Source organism: Pongo pygmaeus, chromosome 13 (assembly GCF_028885625.2).
Source record: "Pongo pygmaeus isolate AG05252 chromosome 13, NHGRI_mPonPyg2-v2.0_pri, whole genome shotgun sequence".
Taxonomy (NCBI): Eukaryota; Metazoa; Chordata; class Mammalia; order Primates; family Hominidae; genus Pongo; species Pongo pygmaeus.
In genome coordinates, this window is record NC_072386.2 from 90,567,617 (window position 1) to 90,593,311 (window position 25,695).

Below are 25,695 nucleotides of genomic sequence, written 5' to 3' on the forward strand. Positions count from 1 at the left end.
CTTACTTTATAAGTACATAATTCCCTGCATTAAAATCTTTCCTGCCTAAAATACCTAAATGGCTTCTGTTTCCTGTGCTGAACCTGCCTAATACATGGAGGAATTGAAATTTCAGGTGGGTCTTAAGGAAATGGTCAACTTTTGACATAGAATGAGAACCCAGAGAGAACTTCAGGCAGAGGGAATAGAGTGAGCAAAGATTAAAAGGCAGAAATGGCCATGGCATTTTTTAGAAACATTGAGGAAGTTGATTACAGAAGAGAATGATAGAGTTTCCTGTTATACAAATTTCTTTATTTCCTATCGAATCCTAAATTTTTTCATCTCTTTTTCTTTTCCACTTCCTTTTTTTCTTTCTCTCTTCCCTCTCCTTTCTTTCCGCATATCACTTGTCTATCCCTTTAACCTTCCATGTCACACAGTAGCATTCATAGACATTGCTTACTTATTTTGGTGGCCTTCAGAATTAAAGAAGTTGCTGCACCTCCAAAGTTTTGTTCTTTCCACTGAATATTCCACTATTAGGTCAGCAGGCTCATTCTTGAACTTGGCTCTATTACTAAGCAGTCTCATTCATAAATTTAGTCTCCTTAGACTAACTAGATTTATTGTGGGCTGTCAGAAATCCTCCCCAGATGTGCATGACTGCACTTGGAAGCTTTGAGCTTTACAGCCCTGTTTACTGCCACCTGATTCTAACCAGAGCAATATCTCTTATCCATTGGCAGAAAAGAGTTAAGGATGTGATAGGGAATTTGAGTTAGTGGTAGGCTTGAAAGTAATGTGATGGGCTTGTAGAGGATGAGTGCAAGGCATGTTGCAGGCAATAACATAGATATTTCACCGTAGCTCTCAGCAAATTGTATCTCCTAAGGTACAAAACATAAAGTCCAACATACATTTGATGTTTAGCATCTATAGTATTTGGTGAGCCATTGTGAAGCACATACCAGTTACTTTTGATAAAGTAGCTTGAAAGAACTCTTGATTTTTTTTTAAATCCTTGCTCCAAACATACCCTGTAATTTTGTTTTCCTGCCCCATTTACTGTTATTCATTCTCAATGTTTTATATTGCCTATTACTCAGTAGCTCGACTTCTTGTTGTTAATAACTGTAGTCTTGGGTAACTTTTTCTTTGGCTTTATGAACATTTTTTTCTCAAGTTTATTTTATCCAGGCTAGGTATTTAGCAGCTCTGTGTTTCTTATAAAAAGAAATACAAATTATAAAAGCTAAAATGAACCTTGAAAAATATTTAGTGCAGCATTTCCCAAAGCTTCCTTTTTTTTTTGAGACAGAGTCTCGCTCTATCATCTAGGCTGGAGTGCAGTGGCATGATCTAGGCTCACTGTAAACTCTGTCTCCCCGGTTCAAGCGATTTTCCTGCCTCAGCCTCCCAAGTAGCTGCGCTTATAGGCGTGCGCCACCATGCGTGGCTAATTTTTGTATTTTTAGTAGAGACAGGATTTTACCATGTTGGCCAGATTGGTCTCAAACTCCTGACCTCAGGTGATCTGCCCGCCTCAGCCTCCCAAAGTGCTGGGCATGCCCAGCCCCAAATCTTCTTTCTTAAAGTAATATTCACATGTAATATTGTGTAAAAAAATGAGTCCCATGGTCCGATAAGTGTAGGAACTACTGCATGTCCCTCCTTGAAAATTTAGCATGTATAAGCATTCTAGAAGCTCTGAGAAGTTGCACAGTGAAGAAACCCATTAATTTTTTAAGTCCAAAATTTCTCATAATCATTTGATCCCAATGCCTTTTTTTTTCCAGCATAAACTAACAGCATTTAAGGAAACAGTGATCTGTAAAACACTTTGGTAAATAAAATATTAGTTTATAACTTAAATGAATTTCCTCATTTCACAATTGAGGAAACTGAGGCCCAGAAAGTTGTTTTACTCATCACAACTAAAAACAATGCCTTACACAAAGAAGGTACTCAATAATTGTTTGGTAAATTGAATGATATATTTATGTTTAGATAACTAGTTAGAGCCAGGACTAAAACCCAGCTGTCCTGACAAGTTAGACCTATAGCATTTAATAAGGATAATGCAGTTCACTTCTATTCACTGCTATTTAAGCTGATGATAAAAACATTCTATAATTGCCATAAAAAAAGTATCATATGCTGGTTTAAAAGGCAAACTAAAGAAGTTGAATAGTTGGCTGATGTTTTAAATCGACTTAGACCACAGTTATCTATCTCTTTAGTTTTTAACAGTGTCAAATATTGGTCTCTTGATATTGTTCAGAGCACTCTGGGTTTTGAAAAAACAGTTCAAGTATGTGCAAAGGCATCTGAAAGGGGAATTTTCTGCAGCTTTTTCTACTCCCATGATTCTCACAAAATTCTTCAATTCATACTAGTCTAGAAAGTAATGGATCTTCCATAAAGATGTGCTAATCCCAAGGTGATCACAAAAAAAAAGATTTTCCCACCTCTGAACAGGTTTCTTTTGTTGTTGTTGTTGTTTCGCTACTTTTTTTTAAGTATGCTTAGTATGTTATACCAAAAATAATGTTTCTTTTTTATATAAAATATTGTGCTATATATAAGAAATACCTCAGAATTTCTGTTTTTTAGGACTCCATTTTGGCATGATATTTTTTGGTCATTACCTACTTAGCTATGTCATATTTTAATATCACCAAAGAAAATATCTTAAAATGAAATTCTTGAATTGCGCTTGACCTTTCCGGTTGACAGTCAGCTTAAATTATATAGTATCTCCCATTATCTCACAACAGATGTCATCTCTTAGGAATGCTTCCTTTCGTTGAAGAAGACACTGTGACAATAGGAAAGGGATGTGGGGTGAAAAACAAGTCACATATCTTTTGTTTATCTGCAAAAGTCTGTGCATAGTTTTTATTGCTGAAAATAAACGTGTATCATGATTGGTGTATGGGGGTTCACATTAGTATCAGAAGTTTTTATGGCCACTTTGCTGGTGACCTAGTATATTGTGCTGTTTTCTCGACTGCCTTTGTAAACACAGTAGCCTTAATAGATCATTTTGAAGGAAGCTGCCATCCTGCTGCATCTGTTGGTAGCCTTTCTCAGGTTTCTGACATATCCTTAATCTGATGCTCAGCCTTGTCATTTGGATCAATAGTAAACTAGATAAGATGTCTTCTACTTGCAAGGCTATGGCTATAAAAGGTATTTGAAAAATAAATTCACTTTTTATGTCCATGCCACAAACCTGGGGAGTACTAATTTGTCATTTGTCTCTCCATCTGTCTGTAAACAGTCAGTTAAATTGGTTATTGATGAGAATAAGGTGAATTATACTTGAAACAAGAGTAATATAGAAATAAACTTCATAGTAAATGTCTTAGAGTCCTACAAAAAGGTGACATATTTTATCTGTTGTCTTAACTTTAATCTCTACTTTAGAATAATGAGCAATTTGTTTCATATTTTCTATTCCAAATCATCAATAATAATTATAACTAATTATAATTATAAATTATACTTTACAAACCACTCACATATAGTATTCAATCTTGGTAACCTCTATAACTATCCATTTTACAATTTGTAAAGCATTTGTTATTTATTCAAAAAATGTTTATGTAGTGCCCACTATAAATGAGGCACTGTGCTAGGCACTACAAATTCTCTATACAAAAAAAAATTGTGATGATAGAACATGTTAGAATTGTAGCATTTTAATGTTAGAAGGAATCCTAGAGATCATCTACTACTAACTTCTCATTTTACAGGAAACTAGATCTCAGACAGTTTGTGAATCATGCTCAACCAGCTATTTAGTGACTTTTTTTCTATTATAGGATATAAACAGATAATCTTTTAAAAGTAAACCCATAGTTTAATCTTTTTGAATTTATATTTCCTCATCTAAGTAGTGAGAATAATTCTGGTTTCCACAACAAGAATACTGTGAATATTAAGTAAGGCATGATTAAGGAGGATTTTGAAATTTAAATGCAATCTGAGGATAAGAAACAACTCCTTGTAGACAAGAGACAGGAAAAGAGTATGTAAAAATGTAAACTGCAGTTACCTCAGGTTTAAGAGGTGCAGGCTGATCATTGTTTTCTTCTTTATACTTTATTTTTGAAATTCCTTTAATGGACATGTTATTGCTTTTATAACAAAAATTTTAAGTTTTTTTCTTTTTTTCTAACTTTATGTTTTGATATAATCTCAAATTTACAGAAAAGTTTCAAGAACAGTGCAAATAATTTTCATATACTCTCAAATTCCTCAAATGTGCACATTTTGACACGTGTGCTTTATCCTTCTCTCTACTTTGGCTTGATATATGGGAATGTGTAGATATTGCCTTCTGAATCATTTAGAGTAAGTTGCAGGTGTGATACTCCTTTGCCCCTAAATTTCAGTGCATAGTTTCTAAAAACAAAGACATTCTCTTACATAACCACAGCTCAATTATCACAATCAGGCAGTTAACATAAATAATATTATCTCATCCAAAAATCTTACTTAGATTTTGCCCATTGTCCCAACAATGTCATCTATTTAAAAAAAAAAAAAATCCAGGATCAGGCATTCCATTCAATCATTTATGTCTTTTTAGTCTTCATTAATCTGCAACAGTTTTTCAGTCTTTTGTGTATGTATGTGTGTACTTCATGATATTCATATGTTCTAAGTATACAGGCCAGTTAAATTGTACAGTAGCCTTCCTTTTTAATTTGTCTGATATTTCCTTATAATTAGATTCAGATTATGCACTTTTGGTAAGAATACCACAGGAGTGATGTTGTGTTCCTCTCAGTGCCTCATATCAGGGAACATGTGTCATCAATTTGTCCCAGTAATGGTGTTAATTTTGGATTATTCACTTGAATAAAGAAGCTCCTGCCAGGTTCCTCTGATGTGACATCACTATTTTTTCCATTGTAACTATAAATAATAAGTATCTTGTGGGAGCTAATTTGAAACTATATAAATATCTTGGGACCCCTGAAACCCACTCTATTGTTAGCATCGTTTGACCACTCACACCTGAGTTGGTTGTTACAATGATGGCTGCCACATGGAAAAGTTATTTATTTAGTTATTCATTCATTTTTAATTTTTTGTTTATTTATTTATTTTTGAGGCAGAGTCTCACTCTGTCATGCAGGCTGGAATGCAGTGGCACTATCTTGGCTCACTGCAACTGCTGCCTCCTGGATTCAAGCGATTGTCATGACTCAGCCTCCCAAGTAGCTGGGAATACAGGTGTGCACCACCATGCCTGCTAATTTTTGTTTTTTTTAGTAGAGATGGGATTTCGTCATGTTGGCCAGGCTAATCTCAAACTCCTGACCTCAGGTGATTCACCCACCTCAGTCTCCCAAAGTGCTGGGATTATAGGTGTGACCCACTGTGCACAGCTGCACAAGTTATTTTTAAAACCACTTCTTATTTAAGATATACAGTTAGATGTATACTTTGATGAAAACTATGCAAATCCTCTCTCTTTTTAAACAAAAAACTAAAAAGGATTAGAAGAGTTTTCACAGAAATGCTAGCAGAGCTTGTGTTAGGCTTAGGGTAATAAAATTGTTGGTAACCTTTTTTCTTACTTTGTTTTCCCAACTTTTAATAGTTTTTCAGAATTTTCAATATATGTAAAACATATAATTTCTAATTTTTGAATGGGTTTCTAAAATGTATGTTTGTTTATTTCCATTTGGTCCACAAAGGGCTTGAAGGAAATACCAAAATATTGATTTCAGAATTGTAGTGTGCTTGCACTTGGAAGAATAGTTAGATTAGAGTTAAAAAATAGCTATAACAAATAGGATATCTACCCTGGCATAAATTACAAATTGACACAACTAAAATAGTCTTTAATCTGCAAATCTTTATTCCTCACTTCAGCCACTAAGCTGTAGCATTATGCTTTCTCAACTCAGTTGCTTCTCTTAGTTTCAAGTAAAAAGGTCTAGAATGGTGGCAGACAGATGAGGAGCAGTATAGAGTTCAGGGATTGATTTGCAGATGGAGGTATATTTTGATATAATTTTTTAAAGATGGCTAAATTTGAAACTAGAAGATACAGTTTTGAATTCAAGCATCATCACTGTGAGGATTTAGGCTACCATTTTGAAAATGGATAATAGTTACTAAGTCAGATTACTAGTTATGCTCAGCATTTGATTAAACCCTTTAATGCATGGTCTGAATGAGGTTCATTAAAGGTTTTTTAGTATAATTGAATTTACTTATACATTTGTCTGTATATTTGTCTTTTCCCACCATCTAAGAAATCCCATCCATAGTGTGGAACTGAAGTAGAGAAGGCAACAGATGGATTCAGTCAGTTGTTTGAAACAGTTCCCCCAAAGGCACATATCTTCGCAGAGTAGGTGAATTGATTTTTCTAAACTGCATGCTAGGATCAATAAAACTAAGGTACATTGTTGGAAAACTAAAGATGGAGCCTACAAGACTTGGGGTGCTTCAAAGGAACCAGGAGTTAAACAAGATTTGTTGCATTTAGCTTCTGAGTTTAATATTAAAATATGATGTTTTAATAACTTTGCTTGCAGTGTTACTGAGAAGGCTGGTCAGGGCCAGTAAGGAGAACAGGCTACACAGATTATCATGGACATCAAACAATGAGAACATTAGGAGCAAATGAAAGCTATTTTGTTTACAGAGACTACTTTTATGATGAGAGGAGAGCGATGATGGTATCTGAGAAAGAAACCAATATTTGTTGAGTACTCGTTGTGCACTGGTCACTTTTTTTTCTTTTTTACCAATGGGAAATCTGAGGCTTTGAGAAGTAACTTGCTCACAGTTATTAATAATATAGCCAATGAAGTGCCCAGATCTGACTGGTTCCAAAATCCATTCTCATTTTATTACACCATACTGCCTCCCCATGGAGTGGCATTTTTGGATCCCCTAAAGCGAACATCAATATGCTAGGAAAATGAATTACTTGTGCAGTATTGGGAAAAAGGAAATAGGTGTAAAAACTGTTACCCTGTGGTTAAGGAAAATAAAAATTATTAGAAATTAAGTCATTGTTGAGTCAGTTAGAATAAAGAACATTTAGTTTTGAAGTAGCTATAGGGAGTGGGTCTTCTGCCTTTTAGAATCATAGAGTCAAAGGACATTAAGCTGGGTGGGCTTTAGATCATAATCCACCCTCCTTATTTTTCATGTGAGAGGAAACGGAGGCTAGGAAAACTTCAGTGATTTGCCTTTGGGTGTGGGGGCGTTCTGGCTGAGACCTCTCTCATGTCACTCCCTTACTTAAATCCTTCAGTACTGACCGGGCGCAGTGGCTCACGCCTGTAATCCCAGCACTTTGGGAGGCCAACGCGGGCAGATCACAAGGTCAGGAGATCGAGACCATCCTGGCTAACACAGTGAAACCCTGTCTCTACTAAAAATACAAAAAATTAGCCGGGTGTGGTGGCGGGCGCCTGTAGTCCCAGCTACTCGGGAGGCTGAGGCAGGAGAATGGCATGAACCCAGGAGGCAGAGCTTGCAGTGAGCCGAGATCATGCCACTGCACTCCAGCCTGGGCAACAGAGTGAGACTCCATCTCAAAAAAAAAAAAAAAAAAAATCCTTCAGTACTACTTCAGAAGACTGAAAGGAAAAGCCCAAACTCCTTGACCCTGCACTTTTCATCATCGAGTTCTTGCTTATCTTTTGGGCTTCAGTGTCCTGTGTCCCCAGTTCTACTCTATCCTCAGACATACTGTGTATTTAAAGCTTTCATTCTAGTCACCTCTTTTTCATCCTCCACACACAATGCCCTCGCACATTCAGCTTCCTTCCTACTTTAAGCTGGCGTAATTGCATATACTTTCAACATGCAGCTCAGGCACTGTTTTCTCCAATAAGCTTCTACTGACCCCTCAAGGCTGGGTTAGGTGCCCCTCTACAGAGTTCTTACTACCGTGTGTCCTTACCTCTATCATAGAACTGATCTCATTGTATGACAGCAGTGAATAGCATTGCATATGGTTTCACTTTCTATTACGGTCAAAGGGAGGGATAGTGTGGGGGTTATTGGAGCATGTAATAAGTGGATCCAAGAGACATGATATACACAACTTACTAATGTTGGCTTCAGAATATGCATATAGGAGGAGCTTATGGGGACAAATTGATTGGAAGGGGTGGGAGTAAGATTTGAAGCTGTCTTTATATAGCACTTTACATAAAATTCAGAAAATACTTATTGCCCTCCATATCAAAGAAATTGGGAGCAGGAACGAGATGGAGACATCGAGGAGTGCCAAAGTGTTAGTGATCCTAAATTAAGATCCTGTTCAACTGCCATCTCTTTCATGAAGTCATTCTGTTCTAACCCTTTCCCCTCTTCACAAGGACATCTTGAAGAAGTCACAAGAAATGACTTTTAAGTACATCTTCTATCCTGTCTCTGTGGTCTGTTTTTGTATCCTTTTTATGCATTTACCCTTCCTTGCTTATAATTTTGCATTGCATACAAGCGTACATCTGTATAAAGCTTCCCCAACTCTTAGCATGGAGTCTGATACAGAGTAATTACATCAAAAATAACCACTGAATGTTGAATGAATGGTTTAATTAGGTCAGTGCTTCTCAAGCCCGGTTGCATTTTTGAATCACCTACCGAAAATTTAAGAAATATTAATTCCAAAGTCCCAGAAATTCTGATTTTGTTGATCTAGGATGGGAACAGACTTTTTTTTTAAGCTCCTAAGGATTGGAAACTCCTAGATTAGGTTCTTTGTTTCAACAGTGGTTCTCAAAGTTTAGGATTCTAAACCAGCAGCACCAGCACTTCCCAGAAACTTGCTACAAGATGCAGATTCTTGGCCCCTACACCAGTGAATGACAAACTCTGGAGGAGGGCCTATGTGTTTTCAAGCCCTCCAGACGATCTTGATGCATGCTAGAGTTTGAGAACTTCTTTTGCTAGAGTTTAAGACCAAAAAAAAGTTGTCCTTAAATAAAATACCAACTGTGAGAAACCAAATATACTTTATAATCATCCTAAAAGGTTGTACCAATTTAAAGCACCACTCTAAATAAATGAGAGTACCTCACAAGCACAACAGAATTATCCTTGTGGAAATAAGCATCACAGCATTTTATAACTTTTTTCAATATTTATTTTTGGTTAGTTTCCTATATATAAAAGGCTCTCCAATGAAGGGATTAATTTTCATAATAATCTAAATAAAATAGGCTGTATTAGTCAGGAAGAGCACATGAAAAATCTGGCATTGGATAAGGAAGCCTCAGAGTCAAGAATACCTTTCCATAATTTCCTCTCATAGAGAAAAGCCTTTTTTTGACAGTAACATTTTCTCCTTCTTTCATTTGTGCTGTTTGACTACGTGCCACTTGATAGCTCTGTCTATTCCTATGGAAACCAAGTTAGTGGATAGAGCCAAGGCTTGGAGAAGGCATTGGGGGGAAATATTAGAAGAGTTCAGCCACAGAGCAACTAAAGATGTTGCCTTTCCCTCAGTCAAATCCTCTTCGAGAGCCAGAACTATTTCAAGCCAGAGAGATGTTCTTGGCTCATGTATTGTCTAGCTGCTCTGCCAGATGGATGAACATCTTAAACTTGGAAAATAGCAAATAAAGCTCCTATTCTGTCTTTGGAGCACATTCTTAGCCTTTGCTTAGAGAATTGTCAAATAACTAAAAAATATATTTTTAAAGATTTGCTTAAGATGGCAGATTAGTGATGTGATTCTCATCATATTTGTTCAGTACTTAGAACTTTTAGCAATAAAACACAGAATTAAGCCTTGACAATCAGAAGTTTAAGTAAAGAGGAAGAATGTCGGTCAGTGGAAAAAGCAATGCAGATTTCATTTTATTTCTGTAGCTCAGTGAATTTATGTCTTTCATGAGTTGATTGCTGTAACTGTTTGCTTCCCTATAAAATCACTTTAAAGACGACAAAACCAGAGTACAAACAGACATCGAAATCAACTGAAGTAAGAAAATTATCTAAGCATACAAGAAGGCATTCTCCTTTCTAATCCATTTCTACTCTGCATTTTATATGACAGTGGTAGCTAACTCATGATTGCATTGTACTGAGCCATTTATGTGGATATTTATATTATGTTTATATTTCAAGAAGGGTGTAGAGATTCATATTTCCAATTTATATTCTTTGATTTATGTCAGAAAATTAATGTCTTCTGAGAAAACAGTTGAGACAACTATTAATATAGATGCCTCATAAATCTATATCTTGAATCTAGCCATCTCTTCTAATCTTCAGGTCTGTATATATCTGCCCCTCCCCCACAACCTTTTCTTTTTGCTAGACCTCTCTGCATAGATTCCCTTCAGGTGCCTCAAACTCCACTTTAGAAAAAAAAACAGAACTCAAAAATTTTTATCCCTAACCCTATTTTTTTCTTCCATCTCTTCAGTTGTTGGTAACACCCTCTATCTGGTAGCCATTCAGGAATCTTATTATATATTTCACTGATCTGTTCCCTTATTTCCATTTAGCTCTCAACATTTCTATTGTGGATTGCTGTAATAACCCCCTTACTGCTCTGCTTGCCTAAAGATTTGTTCCCCTTAAATCAGTGCTTCACATAACCTCCAGCATCTTTTCTAAAAACACAAATCCAGTCATGTCATTTCCTTCTTAAATCTTCCCTTTTTCCTGTCTTAGTTTGCTTGGGCTTCTATAACAAAAATATTTTAGTCTGGATGGCTGGAACAACAGACGTTTATTTCTCACAGTTCTGGAGGCTGGAGAGTCCAAGATCAAGGCACCAGCAGATTCTGTGTCTGGTGAGGGCCTGCTTCCTGGTTCATAGATGGCTGTCTTCTTGCTGTATCCTCACATGACAGAAGGGAGGGAAAGAGCTCTCTGAGGTCTCTTTTTAGGGGTACTAATCCCCTTTATGAGCTCCACCCTCATGATGTAATCATCTTCCAAATGTCCCGTATCCTAATACCATGACATTGGCGTTAGAATTTCAGCACATAAACTGGGGGGGATTGGGGGTTGGGGGGACATATATTCAGTCTATAGCACTCCTTTTTACCAATATGATCAATTTTAGGCTCCTTATCATAACATATTAGACTATCCATTTTATAACCCCTGCTCACCTCTCTGATCTTACTTTTTACTTCCTCTTACAGTGCATTTCTTTTCTTTTTTCTTTTTTTTTTAGTTAGAGAAAGGGTCTCACTATGTGGCTCAGGCTGGTTTCTAACTCCTGGGCTTGAGTGATCTGCCCACCTTGGCCTCCCAAAGTGCTGGGATACAAGCATGAGCCACCATTCCTTGCCCTTACAATGCATTTCATATTACAATGATATTGAATGATTTGTGGAGTTTGAGATGTGATTTTACCCTAAATATAAGCTAAGAAGTTAGTCTGTTACTGTTTCATGGATGCTGACAATAGATACGAGACTCCGGGGTCAGAGACAAAGTAGTTTATTACTCACAACACAGCAAAAAGAATGAGCGCCACCTCTATGCTTCCCTTGCCCCCAGAGAACATGTGGAAGTTACAGAGGCTACACACAGTGGGTTTTCGTCACAACTGAGGAACACCGATCTTCAGGAATCTACCACTTTTATAGTAAGCACTTAGTAAGCCCAGAGGAAGACGTTACCTCATCTCTCCAGTTGCTTGTTGCAAACACAACCCTGAAAAATTACCTAAGTAAAGAGTGGCCAAGACTTTGCATTCTTAGCATACCCAGTAAGAACATTTAGGAATGCTTCAGGCCCATGGTAGATTGACTCTTCCAACAACCCATCCGTCAGCCCAGCATTGTCTTGACATGAGTATGCCACTACCTCAGCTACTCTTATTAATCTTACCAAGAGAGACTAGGACCATCACTTTAATTTGTCTCATACAGCACTTACTTAACAAGACTCCAAGTAGCAGGATAAAAACATCCTGTAATATTGGTATCAACTATGTCCCTCAGTATCTTGGACTAAATCAACTGTGAATAAGCCCCAGAGGAGAAAGTGGATCTTACTTTATACAGCTAGGATGTAATCTAGGGCTGGTCTGTTATCTACTGTGACCCATGCAAGGGCGTTTAGACTGACATGCTAATCTTTGGCCTCATTGCAGATAGTTACAGGAGGTGCTAGATTACAGGGGCCAAAAAGCAACCCCCAAACTCAAAGGTGGAATATACCATGGCCTACTCTTTCCTACATACAAACATATAGCCTAAAGAGGCTGAAATAAAGAGTCACTTTATTTCAGGATTTGTCATTAAACTTGGATCAACCATTACGTTGATTTGTCTAAGCCACATGGGCAATATCACCAAGTAGTTGTTGCTTCAGTTGCCATGCATGACATAATCCAAAGCTTCTCACATGTCAGAAGAAGCATATGGATTTGTGTACATCAGATTAAAATAAGGTTGTGCCAGTCCCTCTACTTCCATGTATACAAGGGGGTCCACATTCAGGAGCTGTCATTGATGGTATCAAGCACAACAAAAGAATTAAGAACCACCAATGCCCATGTGAATTTTTCTGTTTCATAGCAAGCACATGGTCAGAGATGACACAGACGCAGGTCAGATGGCTGGCCTCAGCTGCTGTTTGATTCAGGTAGCTAACTATATATTTGTTTTGCCAGGATGCACTTGTGGATCCAGAGGACAAAGAAAGTATTAATTGTCCTCCCCATCCCTGTACTTCCTGAGGTCTCATGTGTTCCCTTCCTAGGGGCTGAAGTTGTTGCTTTCCTTCTTTGGCCACAGAGTTAATGTGTCCCATTCCAGTAGATATAACTTCGCCTTTTCTCCAGTCATCCCCTACTTGTGCCCATAGCTTATAGAAGGGTAAGTGCATATGGGACAAATTTAGAAACCTATTATGTCTTCCATTTTGGCCTATGTGGACCACTATAGAATGACTCGGTGAGCAGGGCACTCAATCAGATGGTCATTATGGATATTTATGATCTGGGACCATATCAGTTGAACAAAATGAATCCAGGTGGGTAAACCCGAATTAAGCTTGAATCTCTAAGCCCCCTTTTGGCTGGCGGCCACCCAAGGGATATATGAAACAAACCATCCTGAGATTGCTTTTGGGAAAAAGAAAGAAGCATGATAACCAGGGTTGGGCCAGGCAGAATCCCAAATTTTCAAAATAGATGTATATAATCCCGCACTCCTTTTGTCCTGATTATTTCCCAGGAGGCTACAAGGATGAAATGAACCCTTTCTGAAGGTGGCCACAGTTAGTAAGCAAACTGCTTCATACAGGAGTGTGGACCAGGAGGAGGTAAGAGAGGTGGAGCCAGAAACCTTTTTGAGTTGATTTTCAAGAAGGCCATTCCAAGCTCTCAACAATTCCAGATACCTGAGGATGGTAGGGAGCATGGAATGTCCGTTAAGTACCTAACTACTGGCTCATTGTTAGGCATATCATGGTCAGACTATAGAAGGTCTAGGAACCCCAAAACATGGTCCTCAGTGCTATAGCTTGAATAGGCTAATCAGACTGGAGCAGCAACTCCATATGGTGGAGCAGCAACACCATAACCTGAAAAATGTCTATGGGGGAAAGGCACTAGGTGAGCCCAAGAGGAGGTGACAGAGGTCCCTGCTGGGAAGGGGCAAGGGCAATCCTCCATGTAATGTGGACTCCTTCACCACAAGAAAAGGAGGCCAACTTGGCAAGATACATAAGTCTGGTATGCAGTGGTATCTTCTGCATGAAAAACATACCTTTTACTTTGTATCCTGTCTATTGTGGTGGGTTCATTGCTTTATCTAGTGCAGTGATGGATCCTAGTGACAAGTCCCAGTGACCAGGCAATACAGACTTGTTCAGCAACTTGATTTCAGTCAGTCTTATCAGAGAGCAGGCCCTTACTGTTACCGTGGGTATCTATGTGAGTGACCCAAAGTGTCTGATTGGCAGCCACAATTTGTTTCTAGTTTGTGGCCCCAAACAGGAATATCTTTAATTTACCAACTGTAGTCTTCCAAGTGGCAGACCAGGTGACTATAGTACTGTTAGCAGATCAAGAATCAGTAAAAATACGGCTAGTCTTTGGGAGTATTGCCTAAGGTAAGGGTGATGGCTTTTCATTTCAGCCCATTGGGCTAGCTGGTCATTACCATTCAGTCTCCTGGAGCTGTCATTGAGGTTGGACAGCTACTGCTCCCTACTGGACACCATCGGGTTTTAACTTAGCCAAAGCATCAGTAAACCAGGCCAAGGCATTTAAGGGACCATTAAGCCAGCAGCTTTGCTTCAGACAGTGGCCACCTGTATACCCAGTGCTTTGTCCTCAATGTCAAATAAGTCAGGCTAAAACAGGAATCAGATACATAGAACAGTTGACTCTGTCCTATTAGGCAAGGTTTTGCATTCACATTCACTTTTGAGCACCTGCTCACTCATGTCTCAACCAAATGAACTTCTAATGTTTTCAGTCCACCTAAAGATTCATGTCAAATAGCAAGATCTTCATTGTTCTCTCCATTTATTTCTGTTTTGGAGATTTCTTGGCCCAGCAGCCACAACCACATGGTCTTTCAGCTTGCTGCCCCCGTGGTCATGTACCATTCCTTCTTTTGCCTGCCCAGAGGAAGGTGAGCAAAAACAAAGGCAGTATTTGGTGGCTTGCTTTAATCCTACCTCTCACCATTCAGACTCATTAACAGAGAGAATATTGGGGTCACTTGCCCCTTAACCTTGCCCACCACCTGGGCATGATCTCAGGGGGTCTTCCTACCCTTGAACCTGAGGATACCAGAGAATGGGCCTCTAGGGTTCTTGTCCTTACTCTTCAAGAAAACTATGTCTCTCCAGCTGGGCGCAGTGGCTCATGCCTGTAATCCCAGAACTTTGAGAGGCCAAGGTGAGTAGATCACTTGAGGTCAGGAGTTCGTGACCAGCCTGGCCAACATGGTGAAACCCCATCTCTACTAAAAAATATAAAAATTAGCCAGGCATGGGGGCACACACCTATAATCCCAGCTACTTGGGAGGCTGAGGCACAAGAATTGCTTGAACCCGGGAGGCAGAGGTTGCAGTGAGCCGAGATCACGCCACTGCACTCCAGCCTGGGCAACAGAGTGAGACTCTGTCTCAAAAAAAAAAAAAAAAGGAAGAAAGAAAGGAAAACTATGTCTCTGTCAGTATCCTATCATCTTTTACTGTCTTGTCAGTTCTGGCATTTAATTAACCCTATTTACAAGGTAATAAGTTAGCTGCAGATGCTGGCAAAAGACACAAGACTCCCATCAGAGACGAAAAGCGTCATTACTAATGGCAGAGCTAGGAGCTAGGAGTACTTATCTGTTTGCATCAGTTTCCCTCCCCTCCAAGGATCATGGGGGCAATATAGAGGACTCAGATGGGCCCAGCACACAGTGGGTTTGCATGACATCTGAAGAGTGCTAGATTTTGGGAATCTCCAGCTTTTAGTAAATAGAGTAGTAAGCAAGCCTGCTTGTTCTTTGCCCTGGTGGGTGACATTACCTCATCACTCAAGATTGCTCACTGCAAACCCCACTCTGGAAAATGGTCCCAGTAAAGTGGAGTCAAGCTTCTGCATTCTTGGCATACCCAGTAAGTACATTCAGGGACATTCAAGGCCCAGGGCAGATTGCCTCTCCCAACACTATTGTGGTATTTCCAAAACTCATCTGTGTCTGCAACCACTATAGAAAAGTTTGATATAATGAAATTACTGATATTTTTGACCTATATACTTCCTAGGGATAGTAATTCTTTTTAAAAATTAATACAGTAAATGCCTCGAGAGTTTATAAATAATTATATAGCTATCATTAGAATTAATAAATCATGTTTCTATTTTTCCATTTCAATTTTAAGTAATGTATTTTGGGTATATAATATAGTTAGGATTTAGAATGAACTATGACAGAGTACCTACTTTACATTTGTGTGTGCTATTATAAATATAGTTATCTTTCTAGGCCAAAATTATATACCAATTTGTAAATAAACAAAAAATATATAGTGAACATTTATATATATAGTGAGCAATTGTTTTTCTCTCCAAGTACAGTGACAGAAAATATAAGCACTGGGGACACAGAGAGAACAAGAATGCAAAGAAATTAATTGGAAAACATGTAGGTCCCAAAGTATTGGTTTTGGGAAAACATCTGGCCTCTTCAGTACTCCAGTGGGGAGAGTGGCCACTGTAGGCAGTTTTAGTCAAGTCTTGGGCATTGAAGTCTGTTAAAGTAATTGTCTCAGCTGAAGAGGAAGCAAATAGCAAAGGCCCCAGGGAGGCAGATATAGAAAATATGGTAGCCATTTTGGGAAAAAAATGCAGAGGTGGGATCCAGAATATTTTGAGGGTCAGCTGCCAATTATCTATAAGTTAATAATAAAGGCACTTACTGGGAACAAACAGCAGTCCTGTGGAATATGATTTCAGAATAGGGTTCAGGAAGATGCTTCCTTCCTTTTCAGTGATTAAAAGGTGCTCATATTTGTGCAAAAGGCAAGAAAATTCTTAGAATTTTGGAATATTCTTTTTCTCACTATGAGGCTATAGCTTTATAGGAAGCTGTTTATCTAGAGAAATGGCAGAAGCAGGAAACCATCCAAGCCTCAGGTCAGGAAGCTACTCACTAGCTCACTGTTAATAATTGTGACATCCCTAATATCACTGGAGACAGGGCTCCAGGAGATCTGTGTAAGAGCAGATTGTTATAATGGACTAGGAGCTGGGTGGAAGACGCTCTATGGGTCAACAAGGAGAAAAAAGGAAAACAAAGCAAACAAATGAAAAGCAAAAATGAACCTGCAGACAGAAATTTCAAAATATTTGAAGAAATCTAATGCTAACAAAGCAAACAATATTATTCAGATTATGAGTTCATTCCTAGTGGGAGAGCATAAACAAAGCAAAAAGATAAGCTACACAGAGAAGATATTTGCAAAACCAACCAAGAATTAGTATCCAGAATACATAAAGAACTCCTATAGATCAGTAAGAAAAAAAACAAATAGCCAAGTTCAGAAATGAGTTACAACACAAGAAGGCTATTTACAAAAGAAACAAATATCCAACAAACATACAAAAACGTTCCACCTCAATTCGGGAAATGCACATTAAAACACAACTGTAGGCCAGGCACAGTGGTGCATGCCTGTAGCCCCAACTACTTGAGAGGCTGAGGTGGTAGGATCACTTGAGCCCAGGAGTTGAGTTCAGCCTGGGCAAGCTATAGCAAGACCCCTTCTATTAAAAAACAAAACAAAAAACTGTAACCGTCAGATTGGCAAAAATTAGCAAGTCTGACAAAACCAAGTGTGGTGAGGATGTGGAGAAACAGGAACTCATACATTACTGTTATTAACATTAACTTGGAGTAGCTATTTTAGAGATCAATCTCAACCCAGAAGTTTCAGAAATTCTTACATATTTACCAGGAGATATGTATGAGAATATTCATTACAATATTGGGTAATCTTGAAAAATGAGAAACATGCTAAATATTCCTCTAGAGAAGAATAAATATATTATTTTCATATGACAGCATACTTATTCCAGTGAAAATGTATGAACCCAGGCAACTTGAATAAATCTAAAAAATACTGCTTTGAGTAAAAAATGACGCGATTCATACAAGTCCATTTGTACAAAGATTGAAAACATGTAAAACAATAGTATGTCATTTATGGATATATATGTTTGTATGAAATAGAAGCATAAAAACATTTATTGGAATGATAAACACCCAATTCAGGATAGTAGTCTCCAAAGAGGGAGAGAAGGTAATGGAATTGGGGACACAAAGGAAGTATTAACTTTATCTGTTAGGTTTTATTACTTAAAAATGAAAAATCCAAAGCAAAATATCAAAGTATTTTTCTCAAAATCTCCATATCATTGTTATTACCATTAAATAGCTATATGCTTTTTTAAAAAAAGGAGTTCATCTTAAGAGAACTTGACAGACACAAATATAAAGTTAAAAATCACATTTTGGGCTAATTTGTTTCCCAGATTCATTTCAAGTGCTATTCTCTGGGTCAGAGAACTTTTCATTCTCTTTCACCCTTTTCATACATTTGGAGAAAATCTAAGTGTCATACATAATCTTTATGTGACAGATGAAAGAAGCTCTTGGTGTTAATTACAGGAAGATTTAGAGGAAAATTATGACCACCTAACAAACAAAAAAAATTTATTCACTGTTTCAGAGATATTGGGAAATGTTTTCACATTTCAGAAGCATGATGGACCTGATCATAGCAGAGTAATGTCCTTTGAAATGACTAAATCAAGACCTTCCTGTAACTTCAGCTCCCTTACTTCTGCTTACCTACCGTCAGAGTTTTCTTAAGCATATATCCTCTTTTGATCTATTATCTCCTTTGCTCTTATACTATTTCCTACCCACTCCAAAATTATACAAGCAGACCCTAAAACAAACAGTCCTCCCAACAGGATCAGTTTCTGTATAGCTCTAACAGGTTATACTAAATGATTAACTTCCAGGCCAGGCACAGTGGCTCACACCTGTAATCCCAGCACTTTGGGAGGCCGAGGCAGGTGGATCACCTGAGGTCAGGAGTTTGAGACCAGCCTGGCCAACATGGCGAAACGCTGATTTACCAGGCTTGGTGGCAGGCACCTGTAATCTCAGCTGTTCAGGAAGCTGAGGCAGGAGAATTGCTTGAACTCTGGAGGCAGAGGTTGCAGTGAGCTGAGGTTGTGCTACTGCACTCCAGCCTGGGCGACAGAGCGAGACTCTGTCCCAAAAAAAAAAATAGATTAACTTCCAAATCCTCCAAAAAGTATTTGCATTATAAGAATATTCTCAAAAACATAAGAACTCCTCAGTTCAAGAAATATTGAGGAAGTATTTAGACTTTCTATAATGAGAAGGTTTTACAGGAAGCATAGTAGCCTATAACTTGGGTCCAAAGGGTCACACAACCTTCAGAGGGTCGTCAAATTAGCTTGCTGCCTCAAACTAGTATCTTCCTCTGTTCCATTGATACTAGAAGTATTCTCCTGATTTTAGCCTTTACAGTTCTCTGTCCCTTCTGCTCATTCCCAAAGATTGAATTTGCATACAATGGACAATTTTTTTTTTTTTTTTTTTTGCGACAGGGTCTTCTCTGATACCCAGGCTGGGGTGCAGTGGCACAATCATGGCTCACTGCAGTTTTGACCTCCTGGGCTGAAGTGATCCTACCACCCTGGCCTCCCAAAGTGCTAGGATTACAGGTGTGAGCCACTGTGCCCAGCCGGTTGCTTGTTTAGGAGAACAAACAGGTTGGCCTTGGTCCAAGTAAATTATATTGTTTCTAGTCCAGCCTTCATAGATAATATCTGATGGGTCTCTGTCATTTGAAATAGGAGATGCTGGCCTTATCATATAGCTGACTCCTCCCCAGGGTACCTGCTAAATTCCTATTGGCTATGCCTTTGTTGGTCCTATATCATCATTATCTGTAGGCAGAATATAGACATCTTTCTCAGCGTGAAAAAAAAAATTCAGACAAACCACTACTATAATTCCCCATTATCCACGGTTTTGCTTTCTGTGATTTCATTTACTGTGGTCAACCATGGTCTAAAAATACTAAGGTATTTTGAGAGAGAGAGACCACATTCACATAGCTTTTCATACAGTATATTATTATAATTGTTCTATTTTATTATTAGTCATTGTTAATCTTTTACTGTGCCTAATTTATAAATTAAACTTTACCATAGATATGTGTGTATATGAAAAAAAATAGTATATATGTAGGGTTTGGTGCTATCTGCAGTTTCAGATATTCACTGGGGATCTTGGAATGTATCCCCAGGAGATAAAGGGGGACTACTCTATTTATAATATTCTAACTATTTTTACCTTTACCTTTTCCTAATCTTGGTTCTTAATCACTAGCTGAACTGTGTATATTACAATCAGCTCTTTCTATCTGCATGCCCTTTATCATGGGCCGTTCTTGGTTCTATCTGACCATCTATGTTTTGTTGAATAGTACACACTGGAAAACTATAATAATAGCAAACATCTACTGAGCATTTGCTTTGTTCACTGTTCTGAGAACTTTTACAAATATCATTTGTCTCATTTCATATGCATAATAACTTCAGGTACCATTATTACCCCTATTTTATATATGAGAAAATAGAGGCACAGGAGGATAATTTATTTAATCTGTGAAAATTTTTGATGATACTTCTGTGAGAAACAAAGATGAAATTATGTCAAAGAGCTTTGTAATATGTAAAACAAAGTACAAGCATTGTACTGTTATCTGCTTCATAACAAGGCTCAATGAATATTTGTTGAATGAATGAATGAATGAGTAAATATCATTACTGGGTTGCACTGTGTCTTGTGAGGGTAGAGTCCTCAGAATAATGTAAAGTGTAAATATGCCAAGCACTGTGTCTATAGCTCAGTAGTTACCCCCACCAACATATACTAGTTTCCTTCTTCTTCCCTTTTCCTCTAATTTCCAATCAAAATGACTGTCTGATTGAATATCTTTAAAAGGTCATGATGAATTATTCTGTAATGTTTGAAATGTTATGTTCAGAAAGGTCAAACTATTTTTTGGTATGAAGTGTCACACAGATTTGTTTTTCCTGGGCACTTTTTTTTTTTTTCAAAGAAAAGATGGCAAGAAATTTAGAGCAGGGTGCCCTCTTGAGGAAATTTTAGCATCTTCCTTCTCAAGAACTGACATCAAATGAAATGACAAGTCCAGATAAATGATATACACTATTAATGAAGCTCAGAAAAATGAAACATTAAAAAGTGAGAATAACCAAATACCAGGTATTTGAGAATTAAGATTCTTAACTGTTATGATCTAATATAGCAACTGTAAATAAGAATTTTTATCTTTTTTTTTTTTTTTAATTTTTTTTGAGACAGAGTCTCGCTCTGTCACCCAGGCTGGAGTGCAGTGGTGCAATCTCAGCTCACTGGAACCTCCGCTTCCTGGGTTCAAGGATTTTCATGCCTCACCCTCCCGAGTAGCTGGAACCACAGGCTTGCACCACCACGCCCAGCTGATTTTTTTTGTATTTTTTGTAGAGACAGAGTTTCACTATATTGGCCAGCCTGGTCTTGAACTCCTGACCTCAAGTGATCTGCCCGTCTCGGCCACCCAAAGTGCTGGAATTACAGGCATGAGCCACCACTCCCAGGCTTGTAAATAAGAATTTTTAAATGAAAACAAAAACCTCTAGAAGATATTTCATTTCTTCTTATTTACTCATTTCTTCAAGTAATATTTATTAGGCACCTATTCTGTGCCAGGAACTATGCTGAGCACAGGGATCAGTAAAACATGGTCTCTGCTTTCATGGAGCTTACAGTTTGTGAGGGAGCTCACACTGAAGAGAAACAAACAAATATATATGTAATTACAAACTGAGAAAAGTACTATGAAGGAAATGAATAGGTACTAGAATAAAGAATAACAAGTAAGTTCTATTTAGGGTCGTCAAGGGAAGCCTCTCTGAGAGGAAATACCCAGCAGAGTCCGTTGGCTTTTCCACCTATTCCAAGTCTTCCCATCTAATATAGACAGTCTACAGATCCTCTTTCCTAGCCATGGTCTTTCTTATCTTCTCTTATCTCTGCCTCTGTGGTGGACTGAGTCAATCCTATCTCTGCCCCGTGGGCAAGCAGTTAGTTCTCATTCGTCCTTCTGCACCTCACTGTCACTCTAGTAACCTTGCCTTACAGCAGGGATGTCCAATCTTTTGGCTTCCCTTGGCCACATTGGAAGAAGAATTGTCTTCGGCCACACACAAAATACACTAGCACTAACAATAACTGATGAGCAAAAAACAACAACAACAAAAAACACGCAAAAAAATCTCATAACATTTTAAGAAAGTTTAAGAATTTTGTTGGGCCACATTCAAAGCCATCCTGGGCCACATGCAAGCCGGGTGCCACGGTTTGGACAAGCTTGCTGTAGAGCTGCACATTCTTCACAGTAGGTGGTCTGCTTGATTAAAAAATGTCTTCCTTACTAATATTGATAGTCCCTCATAGGAGAACATCAATGCATTATCATGCTAAAAGGGCCCACTTCTAACAAGGTTAAGGATGACAAATGGACAAATAATCCTGCCTGCCATTATCCTCTGAATAGGGAGAGATAAATAGGCATGAAGTAGGCTGAGAACTTGATCAGGCAATACTGTTTGGTCACACTGACCTTGAAATATCTGAGGTACCAAGCACATAGAAACCTCCAACTGGAAGTAAAAATGAGGAAATAGATCTGAGAAAAGAGCCCAGAAGAACAATTTTTAGAGTCTTATTTTGTTCAAAGCTCCCATGTTACACAGACTTAACTATGTAATGGTTGGCCTGGCTCATTAACACTCTTGCTGTGGCCCTTGTAGATAAGCTTCTTACTCTTTTTTTTTTTTTTTTTTTTTTTTGAGACGGAGTCCCGCTCTGTCACCCAGGCTAGAGTGCAGTGGTGCGATCTCGGCTCACTGCAACCTCCGCCTCCCGGGTTCAAGCAAGTCTCTGCCTCAGCCTCCTGAGTAGCTGAGATTACAGGCGCCTGCCACCACGCCTTGCTAATTTTTGTATTTTTAGTAGAGATGGGGTTTCACCACGTTGGCCAGGCTGGTCTTGAACTCCTGACCTCGTGATCCACCCACCTCAGCCTCCCAGAGTGCTGGGATTACAGGCATGAGCCACCACACCCCGCCTGCTTCTTTCTTGAGGTGGGTTGATTCTACCAGACTGGAGGATTTAACTGACGTGGAGAGTACTGCCTGCAAGTGGGTGGGCCTACCATGACTTCTGAGTTGGCATTTAGGTGACCGTTTGAGTCTGGGATCCAAACTTTGTTTTTTGTTTTTTTTTTTTTTTTTTGAGACGGAGTCTCGCTCTGTCACCCAGGCTGGAGTGCAGTGGCACGATCTCTGCTCACTGCAAGCTCCGCCTCCCGGGTTCACGCCATTCTCCTGCCTCAGCCTCCCGAGTAACTGGGACTACAGGCACCCACCACCACACCCGGCTAATTTTTCGTAGAGATGGGGTTTCACCGTGTTGGCCAGGATGGTCTCAATCTCCTGATCTCGTGATCCGCCCGCCTCAGCCTCCCAAAGTGCTGGGATTACAGACGTGAGCCACCACGCCCGGCCCTGGGATCCAAACTTTGAATAAGCTGCCTCTACCTTAGTTGTACCCATAAATAGCTTTCTTTAAGAAAACTAATCATCCCTCCCTTATTAACCAGAGGGCCCTGAACAAAACATTTAACTTCTTTGAATCTCAGTTTCTTCCCCTGTAAATTGGGATTTAACATCTCTGCTTATTTTGCATTATTACACTTTGAGTATATATAATAGGTACTATGTTGGTCAAAATGTGCTGAAACTAATACACCTACACATTGCTGCTGTTAGATAGCAATTCGGAAAATACACCAAACACTGTAAAATGTGCAAACATCTTTGACCCAACAATTTGGTTCCTGATAATTTATTCTTGTGAAAAAATTAGGAAAAAAAATGTGAAAAAAGATGTACATTGAAGCATTTTCTACAAAAGAAAATATTAGAAACATTCTAGATATCTAACAATAATAGACTGGTTAAATAAAACATGTTGCTTTTATTTGCAATAAAATATTGACCAGCCACTATGTAAATTATATTCATGTAGAAAGTTCTTGGAAGGAAACATGAAAAAATAAAACAAACATGAAAAAATAAAACAATTGATATCTCAGTATAGTGGAATTACAAGCATTTTTCTTTATTAATTTTTCTGAATGTTATTACTCTAGGAGAATAATTAACATACGTAAAACATTTTAAAATTAAAAAAAATTTTTGACCCCATAGTACATTTTTTTCTTATCATCTCTTGTTTTTTATTTAGGGAAATTATCGTTTCATGAAACTCTTACTTACACGCAGAGCAAACTGGATGCAAAAGGATCTGGAAGAGATGACTCCTTTGCACTTGACCACCCGGCACAGGAGCCCTAAGTGTTTGGCACTTCTGCTGAAGTTTATGGCACCAGGAGAAGTGGATACACAGGATAAAAACAAGGTAATGGATACTCAAAATCAAAGACTAATAAGACCAGAAAGCAAATGCTTCTTTTTATGATGTGAAATTTCAAGGAAGAAGGCCTAAGTTACCACATATATACATGGTAGAACAATTCCAAATCTCCATACATCTCAGGGAAGTATTTCACTTAAATTCTGTCATTTTACCCTCTCAGCAACCATGTGTGTTAGGTAGAATCATCTTCTTTTTACAGATGGAAAAACTGAAGCTCAGGAACATTAAAAGTTTGCCCAAGATGCAAGTAGCAGAACTAGAATTCAAATCTAGTCCTGTCGCCGGGCGCATTGGCTCATGCTTGTAATCCCAGCACTTTGGGAGGCCGAGGCAAGTGGATCACCTGAGGTCAGGAGTTCGAGACCATCCTGGTCAACATAGTGAAACCTCATCTCTACTAAAACTACAAAAATTAGCCGGGCATGTTGGCGTGCGCTTGTAATCCCAGCTACTCGGGAAGCTGAGGCATGAGAATCGCTTGAACCTGGGAGGCAGAGGTTTCAGTGAGCCCAGATAGTGCCACTGAACTCCAGCCTGGGTGACAGAGTGAGACTCTGTCTCAAAAAAAAAAAAAAATTCAGTCCTGTCTTAACTCCAAAACCCAATATTTGACAGGGAGTCATAATAGTTAGTATAGGTGGTTAGACTCATGATGGCCAAATGCCCATGGCAATGTCCTAAATGCTTAGTGGTTTAGTGGCCTACACTTTGGTATCAGACTTCCTAGGTTTCAACCCAGAATCCACTATTTAACTTGTTCTGTGTCCTTGGGCAAATTGCGTAACTCCTCTGTGCCTCAATTTTTGTATGTATGGGAAAAGGGTAATAAGATTACTGTTAGGTTCAGCATACTATTACGTTTCAGTAAATAGAATCAGAACAAGTATAACATAGGAAAAGAAGGGAATTACATGTTGTTTATTGAAGATGTGGTTATAGGTAATTAGTAAGTGCTATTATACTTGTGGCTTTTTAAAAATCTGCAGTTGTTAGTAAGCAAAAGTAATAAGTTAAATAGTGAGTGTTCATATTAAATGCCTATAGGTACACCTTGAAGGAATACCATGTGTGTCAGTTTCTAAAGTTTTTAATGTGACAGATGAGCTTGGTTCCTGCTCATTAAATTATCTAATTGTAGATTGGATTGCTGACAATGCTACTCACGAGGGCTAATATATATTTAAAGAGTTCTTACATTTTTTCTTAATAATTCTTCTAATAGGGAAGTAAGTCTTAGAGAATTATGTTGATGAGAACAGCAGAGAGATTTTAAAGCAACTTCAACAAGTTCAAGATGATCATTTTTAACTTTTATCTGAAATAAAGTGTGAACATTGTCAAAATCAAAATGGAGTTGTTTCTGTTTAAAACAACAACAACAAAACCTGACAGAGCCAGGGAAGGCCATGAAGAGAGGATTCTTGTGCTTGTAAGCCTGATTTAAAAAAAAAAAAAAAAATCACAGACTGTGCAAAAACCACAGCCTTGCACAAAGGCCATCATAACCTTACACAAAAATTACTTCTTCAAAGACATTTGCCCAGCAACTGCCTGTCCAACCTTGCACTGGCATTATCTTTGTTATCGATCTTTGTAGCCAAGGATCATCATTTGAAAACAATTA

At 38.4% G+C, this 25,695-nt stretch overlaps 1 protein-coding gene across 9 annotated transcripts in view; it reads left to right on the forward strand.

Moving 5' to 3' along the window:
• The window catches only part of INVS (inversin), a 208,053-nt gene that overhangs the window by 103,258 nt on the left and 79,100 nt on the right, over positions 1-25,695 (forward strand). For all 9 annotated transcript variants that reach the window (XR_010123347.1, XR_010123346.1, XR_010123345.1 and 6 more), the window contains one exon: positions 23,880-24,053. Coding sequence is in view for 6 of the 9 variants with exons in the window: in XM_063649760.1 (XP_063505830.1) it covers positions 23,880-24,053 (174 nt within the window). In the remaining 3 variants the exon portion in view is untranslated. The remainder of the gene's footprint in view (positions 1-23,879; positions 24,054-25,695) is intronic.